The 12,259-nt window shown below is 36.4% G+C and overlaps 1 protein-coding gene across 19 annotated transcripts in view; it reads left to right on the forward strand.

The window, feature by feature from the left end:
* HACE1 (HECT domain and ankyrin repeat containing E3 ubiquitin protein ligase 1) overlaps positions 1–12,021 on the forward strand; it is a 122,441-nt gene extending 110,420 nt beyond the window's left edge. For 15 of the 19 annotated variants that reach the window (XM_081529339.1, XM_081529348.1, XM_081529354.1 and 12 more), the window contains 2 exons: positions 10,296–10,409; positions 11,212–12,021. In XM_081529339.1, coding sequence (XP_081385465.1) covers positions 10,296–10,409; positions 11,212–11,314 — 217 coding nt within the window. In that variant the 3' untranslated portion in view covers positions 11,315–12,021. Of the gene's footprint in view, positions 1–648; positions 2,101–10,295; positions 10,410–11,211 lie in introns of those variants that run through there. The other 4 variants (XM_081529345.1, XM_081529350.1, XM_081529336.1 and 1 more) reach the window with 1 other exon arrangement.
* The last annotated feature ends 238 nt before the right edge of the window (positions 12,022–12,259 follow it).

Raw genomic sequence — 12,259 nt, forward strand, 5'->3', positions numbered from 1 at the left:
AATTCCCCAAGCCCCCTGCATTGAGAGCGCAGTCTTTGCCATTGGACCACCAGTGAAGTTCCCACTGTTTTATTTTTAAAGTAGTTTGTAACCATTGTAGAAAATTTGGAAAATGGAGAATATAGATAGGAGAAAATGAAAATCCCATTAAGTAATTACACTGTTCATAGATAACACTATTAGTATTTTGCTGTATTTTTTCGTGTTTTAAGTATATAGTTAGAAAAATAGTTGGAGTTACAATCTATACCTAATTTTGAAGAATAAATAAAACATGAATTAGTCACAGATTGTAGACTAAAAATATGAAACAAAATCTTGTCAGTTTTTTGTTTACTTGGCTTCTTAGTGCCAAGAAATCACTACAGATTTGAGTAATTTAATAAAAAGAGTTAAAAATTATTTTTTATATGTAGGAAGGTTAGACTAAATTTTTATAAACTCATCTCTTATCTCAGGCTCTGAATGTAATTAATCTATTTTGCTTATTATTCCAGAGTTTTTCTGACATATACAAATTTTTATTTTATAAAAACATTTTTCCTCTTTTATAACTTTGGAATTTAGCAATATATTGTTTAAAATGGATTCATTTATAGATCTAATTTTTTAAATGGCTATCTATTCTTAAATCTGTTGACCTTTCAGCAGCCGTGAAGAGATACCTCACATCCAAGGTAAGAGAAACCCCCCAAGTAAGACGGTAGGCGCTAAGAGAGGGCATCAGAGAGCAGACGGACTGAAACCACAATCACAGAAAACTAGCCAGTCTGATCACATGGACCACAGCTTTGTCTAACTCAGTGAAACTAAGCCATGCAGTGTGGGGCAACCCAGGATGGATGGGTCATGGTGGAGAGGTCTGACAGAATGTGGTCCACTGGAGAAGGGAATGGCAAACCACTTCAGTATTCTCGCCTTGAGAACGCCATGCCATGAACAGTATGAAAAGGCAAAAAGATAGGACACTGAAAGATGAACTCCCCAGGTCGGAAGGTGCCCAGTGGAGATAAGTGGAGAAATAACTCCAAAAGAATGAGGGGATGGAGCCAAGCAAAAACAACACCCAATTGTGAATGTGACTGGTGACAGAAGCAAGGTCCGATGCTGTAAAGAGCAACATTGCATAGGAACCTGGAATGTCAGGTCCATGAATCAAGGCAAATTGGAAGTGGTCAAACAGGAGATGGCAGGAGTGAATGTCGACATTCTAGGAATCAGTGAACTAAAATCGACTGGAATGGGTGAATTTAATTCAGATGACCATTATATCTACGACTGTGGGCAGGTTTCCCTTAGAAGAAATGGAGTAGCCATCATAGTCAATAAAAGTCAAAGTCGAAATGCAGTACTTGGATGCAATCTCCAAAACGATAGGATTGATCTCTGTTCGTTTCCAAGGCAAGCCATTCAATATCACGGTAATCCAAGCCTATGCCCAAACCAGTAATGCTGAAGAAGCTGAAGTTGAATGGATCTGTGAAGACCTACAAGACCTTTTAGAACTAACACGCCAAAAAGATGTCCTTTTCGTTATAGGGGACTGGAATGCAAAAGTAGGAAGTCAAGAAACACCTGGAGTAACAGGCAAATTTGGCCTTGGAGTACAGAATGAAGCAGGGCAAAGAGAACACACTGGTCATAGCAAACACACTCTTCCAACAACACAAGAGAAGACTCTACACATGGACAACACCAGATGGCCAACACTGAAAACAGATTGATTATATTCTTTGCAGCCAAAGATGGAGAAGCTCTATACAGTCAGCAAAAACAAGACTGGGAGCGGACTGTGGCTCAGATCATAAATTCCTTATTGCCAAATTCAGACTTAAATTGAAGAAAGTAGGGAAAACCACAAGACCATTCAGGTATGACCTAAATCAAATCCCTTACGATTATACAGTGGAAGTGAGAAATAGATTTAAGGGACTAGATCTGATAGACAGAGGGCCTGATGAAGTAAGGACAGAGGTTTGTGACATTGTACAGGAGACAGGGATCAAGACCATCCCCAAGAAAAAGAGATGCAAAAAAGCAAAATGTCTCTCTGAGGAGGCCTTATAAATAGCTGTGAAAAGAAGAGAAGCGAAAAGCAAAGGAGAAAAGGAAAGATATACCCATTTCAATGCACACTTCCAAAGAATAGCAAGGAAGGATAAGAAAGCCTTCCTCAGCGATCAATGCAAAGAAATAGAGGAAAACAATAGAATGGGAAAGACTAGAGATCTCTTCAAGAAAATTAGAGATACCAAGGAAACATTTCATGGAAAGATGGGCTCAATAAACGAAAGAAATGGTAGGGACCTAACAGAAGCAGAAGATATTAAGAAGAGGTGGCAAGAATACACAGAAGAACTGTACAAAAAAGTTCTTCATGACCCAGATAATCACGATGGTATGATCACTCACCTAGAGCCAGACATGCTGAAATGTGAAGTCAAGTGGGCCTTAGGAAGCATCACTACAAGCTAAGCTAGTGGAGGTAATGGAATTCCAGTTGAGCTATTTCAAATCCTGAAAGATGATGCTCTGAAAGTGCTGCACTCAATATGCCAGTAAATCTGGAAAACTCGGCAGTGACCACAGGACTGGAAAGGTCAGTTTTCATTCCAATCCCAAAGAAAGGCAGTGCCAAAGACCTCAAACTAATGCACAATTGCACTCATCTCACACTCTAGTAAAGTAATACTTAAAATTCTCCAAGCCAGGCTTCAACAATATGTGAACTGTGAACTTCCAGGTGTTCAAGCTGGTTTTAGAAAAGGCAGAGGAACCAGAGATCCAATTGCCAACATCCACTGGATCATCACAAAAGCAAGAGAGTTCCAGAAAAGCATCTATTTCTGTTTTATTGACTATGCCAAAGCCTTTGACTGTGTGTATCACAATAAACTGTAGAAAATTCTGACAGAGATGGAAATACCAGACCACCTGACCTGCCTCTTGAGAAACCTGTATGCAGGTCAGAAAGCAACAGTTAGAACTGGACATGGAGCAGCAGACTGGTTCCAAATAGGAAAAGGAGTACGTCAAGGCTGTATATTGTCACCCTGCTTATTTAACTTATATGCAGAGTACACCATGAGAAACGCTGGGCTGTATAAAGCAAAGGCTGGAATCAAGATTACCGGGAGAAATACCAGTAACCCCACATATGCAGATGACACCACCCTTATGGCAGAAAGCAAAGAAGAACTAAAGAGCCTCTTGATGAAAGTGAAAGAGGAGAGTGAAAAAGTTGGCTTAAAGCTCAACATTCAGAAAACTAAGATCATAGCATCCGGTCCCATCACTTCATGGGAAATAGATGGGTAAACAGTGGAAACAGTGGCTGACTTTATTTTTCTGGGCTCCAAAATCACTGCAGATGGTGACTGCACCCATGAAATTAAAAGACACTTACTCCTTGGAAGGAAAGTTATGACCAACCTAGACATCATATTATAAAGCAGAGACATTACTTGGCTAACAAACGTCCGTCTAGTCAAGGCTATGGTTTTTCCAGTGGTCATGTATGGATGTGAGAGTTGGACTGTAAAGAAAGCTGAGCCCTGAAGAATTGATGCTTTTGAATTGTGGTGTTGGAGAAGACTCTTGAGAGTCCCTTGGACTGCAAGGAGATCCAACCAATCCATCTTAAAGGAAATCAGTCCTGAATATTCATTGGAAGAACTGATGCTGAAGCTGAAACTCCAATAATTTGGCCACCTGATGCAAAGAGCTGACTCATTGGAAAAGACCCTGATGCTGGGAAAGATTGGGGGCAGGAAGAGAAAGGGGCAACAGAGGATGAGATGGTTGGATGGCATCACCGACTCAATGGACATGAGTTTGGATAAACTTCAGGAGCTGGTGATGGACAGAGAGGCCTGGTTTGCTGCGATTCATGGGGTCACAAAGAGTCGGACAGGACTGAGCAACTGAACTGAACTGAGTGGATATTGTCCTTTATTGCTAAATATCCCTGTTGATGAATAATGCTGAACAAATAAGGAATTCGTATGCTTTTTATACTGGTAGATCAGTTTCATTATTTTTTTTTCCAGTTTGATTATTTATGGGATAAATAGGATAAACATATAGAGAAAGTTTTTAAAAGTGAAATTTTTGCATGCAGAGTATATAAATTTTTATAACTTTGAGACATTCCTCACTTAAACTTCAGAAAGATACCATTATTGACATCTGCAGGGAATGAGAGGCTCTGTTTCTTTTATTCTGTCAATGTAAGATATAATCACTTTTATTTCCATAGTTTCTTATATGTATACTGTGTGTTGGAATAGATTTCCTGTCTTTATTTTTGTACATTATTCTACCATCATTTAAACAAATTTGTTTTTTAATGTCCCTAGATATACAGATAGGGACATCTATAACTCTGCAAATATTTTTCCCAGTTTAACATTTGCCTTTTAATTTTATTAAGTTAAACATATAGATTTCCATATAGATTATAAATTTAATTTATAGAAATTCTGTAATGAAGATTCTGAATTAGGTTACAAGTTGATGATTACTTTCCTTACAGTTTTTTTTTTTTGAATATATTTCCCTACTCCCAAGATTTTGTATATTTATATGTTTTTCTACATTTTTGGGGAACATTTTTGTTTCTGTTTTTACATACCAGTTTGTAAGTCATCTGGACTTTATTTTGGTTTATGTTATAAGCCAGAGCCAGGGCTCTTTAATTTTTTTCTAAGTGGTTTATATTTAAATGCTATTTAATAAATTACTATATTTTCCTTCATGATTTGATAGGTATGAACCTTTAAAAAAATTCAGGAAATAATTATTCAAGTTCTTTAGTACTAAAATTGTTAGTTTGTCTCTGTTATAGAATAAAAAACACTTGGATTAGTGATACACAATATGTCTCCTGTGTCTATAGTCATAGTTAGCAATGCTGAAAAGAACTGCACTGTTTGCTGTTTAACTGATAGAGAAGTACAGTGGCAAATCCATTTAAACTGAGCTGAAGGATTTGGGTGAAGAGTAGAAGCCAAGGAGGCTGAGGGGAAACTAAATGGACCTAAGCTTTACCTTCAAGTTGAAAAGTCCACTTTTCAGCACTTGGTCAAAATGGAGTCCTTGTTTTGAATTTAAACAGAGTAAATCTTAAGTTTTTTTAAACTATAACGTTCCTTTTACACTAGACCCAGTTATCAATAGGTATAGTGTTTGCCCTTCTACACCAAAACTATGTACTTTTTTCCTTTTTTTGCACTTTCTGGAAAATTCTGTTTATCCTTTATATTTAGATTGTAAAATGTCTTCCTCCATATCCATTATTTAATCTAGAACAACCTTACTAAAGAGTTGTAGGAGACTAGAGTTGTGTTCTAGTTGTAGGAGCAAGAATCTGTATCAGTAACTTTAAAATATTTTTATGGTGGTTACAGTATTTTGTTTATCTACAAGACAGTCTTAAATTTCCAACTTTTGTTTCATTATCTGTTAGTAATGAATGTCAGACTATATGACTACTTTGTATAAAATAGAAATATGTCATTTTTATTAACTGTAATTTTACATTGTATAATTCAGTTGTCATAATACTCAACCAAAGACAATTTCATTTATTTTTCTCATACATGCTTAAGCTTGATGAGACATAATCTTAACTTAAGATCCACTGGTTATTCAGGTAGGGGGCCCAGTCATTGTTTATAGTTTAGAAGAAGAGTAAGATTTCAGGTATTGTTTGTGAATATCAGTTTACAGAATATTTTCAGTTTAGATGTTAAAATTGGAGGCTCACCTAATTTTTCAAAATTTATTTATATGACTGTGATATTGAAATTCTGTGCTATAATTTGTGTAAGAATCAGTGTCAAGGCTCATTTTCTCACCTGTCCTGATGAAGTGGTATATTTGTATTTAAAATCTGCCTCTATTATCTTTCATCCCTTTTTATTTTTGGTCACGTTTGTTGATTTTTTGGGGAAAGGTTAATATGCATAGATAAACTAATGTTGAATTTTATTTCACTTTATAGACATATATATTCAGGTCTTTAGATATTCTCTTGCCCTAAGTAGGAATTGCTCATATGTTAGGGTTTTGTTAGGAAGATTCAGGCATCCTTTTAACATTCACTTGAATTTCTAAGGTAAGTTTGGGCATTTCATCAATAAAGTATTTAATAGTAACCAAACTGCTTCCTAGCTAGAAAAGAAAACTGCTAGTTTTAGAGATCTGTTTCTATTGGATTGTTTTTTTTCTCTGTGAATATGTGCATATCATCTGTGATTTAAATATTAATAGAAAACCTTGGTGCATTATTCGACAGTTTTTTTAGTGTTTGTGCTAAGACATATATAACATTTAACATTTTAATCATTTTTAAATGTACAATTCTGTGTACATTCACATTGTCCTACAACCATCACTTCCATTCATCTCCTGAGCTTTTTTATTTTCCTCAGTTGAAATTGTACCCATTAAACACTAACTTTCCATTTCCCATACCCCCAGTCTCTGGCAACCACCATTCTACTTCCTGTCTATATGAGTTTGATTACTTTAGGTCCCTTATAGGTAGAATCATATGATGCCTTTTTGTGACAGGCTTATTTCACTTAGCATAATGTCCTCAAGATTCATCCATAGTGTAGCATATGTCAGAATTCCCTTCCTTTTTAGGGATGAATAGTATTCTGTTGTATGTGCTTACCACATTGTGCTTATGGATGGTTACTTATGTTGTATCCACAATTTGGCTATTGTGAGTAATGCTGTTATGAACATGGCATGTACAAATATCTCTGAGTCTCTGCTTTCTGTTCTTTTGGATATATACTATAATTCTATGCTAAATTTTTTGAGAAACTGTCATAGTGTTTTCCATAGTTGGATGCACCATTTTATATTACCCTCTGCAGTTGCATAATGGTTTCATTTTCTGCATGTCCTTTCCAAAACTGTATTTTTTCTGATGCCCTTTTTTTTTTTTAAAATAACTGTCATCTTAATACCTGTGAGGTAGTTATCGCAGTGTAGGGTTTTTTTTAACATTAAAAAAAATTTAATTTACTTATTTTGGCTTTGCTGGGTCTTCATTGCTGCACAGGCTTTTCTCTAGTTGCAAGGATCAGGAGTTACTGCTAGTTGTGGTGTGCAGGCTTCTCATTGCAGTAGCTTCTCTTGTTGTGGAGCACGAGATCTAAGGCATGCAGGCTTTAGCAGTTGTGGTGCATGTGCTCAATAGTTGCAGGTCACAGGCTCTAGAGGACAGATTCAGTAGTTGTAGCACACGGGCTTAGTTTAAGCTCCTCAGCATGTGAGATCTTCCTGGACCAGGGATCAAACCCATTGGAAGGTGTACTCTTTACCACTGAACCACCAGGGAAGCTCTCAGCCCTCAGTGTGGTTTTGATTTGCATTTCCCTAATGACAAGTGATTTTGATTGAACATCTTTTGAATGCTTATAAGCCATTTGTGTCTTTTCTTTGGAAAAATGTCTGTTTGAACCCTGTCCCTATTTTTTAAATTGGGTTTTTGTTGTTAAGTTGTAGGAGCTCTGAATATTGGGTAGGGCAAAAAGTTCATTTGGGTTTTCCCATAAGATGTTGCAGAAGAAACTGAATGTACATTTTGGCCAATTTGGTATTTTCTCAATATTGATTCCTTGTCATATTTATGATTTAAAAATATTTTCTCCTGTGGCTCACCTTTTCATTCAGTTCATGGTATCCTTTGGCACCCAAGTTTTAATTTTATCTATTTTTCTATTTATCTATTTTTCCAATTTATCTATTTTTCTTTTGTTGCCTGTGTCTTTGGTATCATATCCTAGAAACCATTACCAAATCCAGTGTCATAAAGCTTTTTCCCTGGATTTTCTTCTAAGAATTTTATAGGTTTACCTCTTCATTTAGTTCTCTGATTCATTTTGAGTTAACTGTATACGGTATAGGGTAAAGGTCTAACTTCATTTTTTTGTAGTGAATATTCAGTTTTCTCAGCACAATTTGTTGAAAGGACTGTCCTTTTTCTATTGAAAGTTCTTAACACTCCTGTCAAAAATCATTTGGCTGTATATTTGACGGTTTATTTTGAGGTTCTCCATTCTATTTCTGTCTGTCTTTATGTCGGTACACACTGTTTTGATTACTGTAGTTTTGTAGTTCAAATTTCAAAATTAGAAACTGTGAGACTTCTGACTTTGTTCACCTTTCTGTAGTCTCACTATGTTCAGGTCAGTTCAGTCACTCAGTCGTGTCCTACTCTTTGTGACCCCATAGACTGCAGCACACCAGGCTTCCCTATGCATCAACAACTCCCAGAGCTTACTGAAACCCATGTCCATAGAGTCGGTGATGCCATCCAACCATCTCATCCTCTGTTATCCCCTTCTCCTCCCTCTTTCCCAGCATCAGGATCTTTTCAAATGAGTCAGCTCTTCACATCAGGTGGCCAAAGTATTGGAGCTTCAGCTTCAGCATCAGTCCTTCCAAGAATATTCAGGACTGATTTCGTTTAGGATGGACTGGTTGGATCTTGCAGTCCAAGGAATTCTCAAGAGTCTTCTCCAACACCACAGTTCAAAAGCATCAATTCTTTGGTGCTCAGCTTTCTTTACAGTCCAACCCTCATATCCATACATGACTATTGGAAAAACCATAGCCTTGACTAGACGGACCTTTAATATGCTGTCTAGGTTGGTTATAACTTTTCTTCCAAGAAGTAAGCGTCTTTTAATTTCATGGCTGCCGGAACCATCTACACTGATTTTGGAGCCCAAGAAAATAAAGTCTGCCACTGTTTCCACTGTTTCCCTATCTATTTGCCGTGAAGTGATGGAACTGGCTGCCATGATCTTAGTTTTCTGAATGTTGAGCTTTAAGCCAACTTTTTCACTCGCCTCTTTCACTTTCATCAAGAGGCTCTTTCTTTAGCTCTTCTTTCTTCTTCGCTTTCTGCCATAAGGGTGGTGTCATCTTCATATCTGAGGTTATTGCTCTTTCTCCCGGCAATCTTGATTCCAGCTTGTGCTTCATCCAGCCCAGTATTTCTCATGATGTACTCTGCATACAAGTTAAATAAGCATAGTGACAGTATACAGCCTTGACACACTCCTTTCCCGATTTGGAACCAGTCTGTTGTTCCATGTCCAGTTCTAACTGTTGCTTCTTGACCTGCATACAGATTTCTTAAGAGGCAGGTCAGGTGGTCTGGTATTCCCACCTCTTTCAGAATTTTACAGTTTGTTGTGATCCACACAGTCAAAGGCTTTGGCCTAGTCAATAAAGCAGAAGTAGATGTTTTTCTGGAACTCTCTTGCTTTTTCACTGATCCAGCGGATGTTGGCAATTTGATCTCTGGTTCCTCTGCCTTTTCTAAATCCAGCTTGAACATCTGGAAGTTCACGGTTCATGTACTATTGAAGCCTGGCTTGGAGAATTTTGAGAATTACTTTGCTAATGTGTGAGATGAATGTAACTGTGTGGTAGTTTGAGCATTCTTTGGCATTGCCTTCTTTGGGATTGGAATAAAACTGACCTTTTCCAGTCCTGTGACCACTGCTGAGTTTTCCAAATTTGCTGGCATATTGAGTGCATCACTTTCACAGCATCATCTTTTAGGATTTGAAGTAGTTGAACTGGAATTCCATTACCTCCACTAGCTTCATTAGTATTGATGCTTCCTAAGACCCACTTAACTTCGTATTCCAGGACATCTGGCTCCAAGTAAGTGATCACACCATCGTGGTTATCTAGGTCATGAAGATCTATTTTGTATAGTTCTTCTGTGTATTCTTGCCACCTCTTCTTAATATCTTCTGCTTCAGTTAGGTCCATACCATTTCTGTACTTATTGTGCCCATCTTTACATGAAATGTTCCCTTGGTGTCTCTAATTTTCTTGAAGAGATCTTTAGTCTTTCCCATTCTATTGTTTTCCTCTGTTCTTTGCACTGATCACTGAGGAAGGCTTTCTTATCTCTCCTTGCTATTCTTTGGAACTCTGCCATCAAGTGCATTCTCATTATGTCAGGTAACATTTAAAAAAATGCAAGGTAAGTGTACAGAATTTTCTAGTTTTCCCACTGTGTAAAAGAATACAAAACAAAAACCTTTGAGCCTAGATATTTTTCACAGACAGGGAAATCATTTTGGATTACACATAAAAGTCTCTGTTGCTTGAATTAATCCAGTAAGCCATTTATTTATTCAGCAAATATTTAATGAATGTCTGCTAGATACTAGTCATTTTTATAATTCGAAATATATCTATATCAAAGATTTTTCTTGCATGATTATAACTTACTAGATATGAACTCTTAGTTCCAGGGTCCCACATGGTGGATTTGCTAATATCATGGGTGGTAGTGGATTGCAAAACTTCACAATTGCTGCTGTGCCATATACTCCAAATCTTCTACCTACTTCAAGCACATGGTATGTTAAATTGGTTTATTTAAATGCACTGTGAATTGTTCTGATTAATTTTAAATGATCAGTGGTCTGACTGCTTATTTCTTCATTGAGAGGAAAATCTCAACAGTGTTCTCTGTTCATTTTGTAATCACTGATAAATAAAGAACTATATAGTAATAGTTTCTTGCCTTCCCCTTTGTAGGTAGGGAGAATGTTTGAGGGAACTACTTACTTATATTCTGTGTGTGCATGCGTGCTAAGTTGCTTCATTTGTGTATGACTCTTTGCAACCATATGGACTGTAGCCCGCCAGGCTTCTTTGTCCATAGGATTCTCAGGCAAGAATACTGGAGTTGGTTCCTTGCTCTCCTCCAGGGGATCTTCCCAACCCAGGGACCAAACCCATGTCTCTTATGTCTCCTGCATTGGCAGGTGTGTTCTTTACCACTAGCACGACCTGGCAAGCCGCACCTATACTCTAATTGAATACATATAGTTCAAATATCACTAAAGTTACACTGTCATAAGTATCACTGAGTTACACCGTCATTTCAAACTTAATTGCCCTATTGCTTGTTTATTTTAGACTGGAGGGAACTTATTTTTGTCTAGTACATTTGCATACTAAAGGAAACTGCAGTGCAGCAGGGTTTGGTGTGGTTTTTTTTTTCCTTTTTAAATACTACTTCAGGGTTTTCCAATTTGAATGCAAATTTGAGAGGGTGGTTTTATGTTAATTTTGAGTAGTGTTTTCACTTCTAGACAAAACAATAAAATCTTTCAGAGCTTTCCTATTTATTAGTGGTATATTTTTCCTTTAAAGCATCAACATGCTCAAGTTACCTGAATACCCGAGCAAAGAAATACTCAAGGACAGGCTTCTTGTGGCACTACATTGTGGCAGCTATGGTTACACAATGGCATAATGAAGTCTGGAAAATTCATCTGACTGCTGATGCACAATTCAGAGTGGCAGAAGTAATTTAGGAAACTGTCAACAGAAAAGCAGCCCAAATGCAACCCATAGGCAGGGCTGATGTTTAAAATTCATAAAGGATCAGGTTTTCTTTTTTTCTCTCTCACTTTCCCTTTTATGTTTTCTCAGTTTGTGATACAATTAGAAAATATAAAATCACAGTAGTCTTCATTTCAAAAATGCTAATTGAAAATAATAGAAACTGTCCTTTTTCACATTTCTTTAATCTTATCCAAGAGTGTGTTAAGGCAGCATCCTATTCTACATTCCACATCTCCTATGTACCTGTTATGTTAAAAAGGTGTTCCCTTTATTTTTCTATATAATAAATTGAATCAGGACATCCAGCCTGGTATGTTCTATTGCATGTAAAGTGCCGTTTATATTTTGGAAAACTACTGTATAGAATGGGTTAATTTACATTGTGTATAATGACACAAATATGTATTTTCCCATATTGAATCTATATTGCAATGATGTTTTTTAGCTTTTCAATATTTTAATATGTAAAGTTTAGACTGATGTGACTAATAAACAGCTGATGAAATGACATCTGATTTATATATTAAAGCTTATGCTGTATTGTATGCATTATTGTCTCAAAGTTATTATGCTTTGTTTTAATTATATTTTAAATAAAATTAAAATATGATATTTTACCATGTTTCTTTTCATTACTGTTGTTTTATCTGTGAACTCTAATGTCACATTTGAAAACATAATCCAGTGTGCAGATTACAATTTAAGTATGTAATTCTTCCTTAAATTTGCTTTTTATGATTAAAATGTTGAATTCAAATGATATATACCTAATACAGAGCATTGGATTTTTAAATTTTAGGGTGGGCTAATCAGTTTTCTTTTGAAAAGATGTATTTGAATAGCTACAGCATAC

The sequence above is a fragment of the Giraffa tippelskirchi genome, chromosome 9 (assembly GCF_054371585.1).
Source record: "Giraffa tippelskirchi isolate mGirTip1 chromosome 9, T2T-mGirTip1v1.2.pri, whole genome shotgun sequence".
Lineage (NCBI taxonomy): Eukaryota > Metazoa > Chordata > Mammalia > Artiodactyla > Giraffidae > Giraffa > Giraffa tippelskirchi.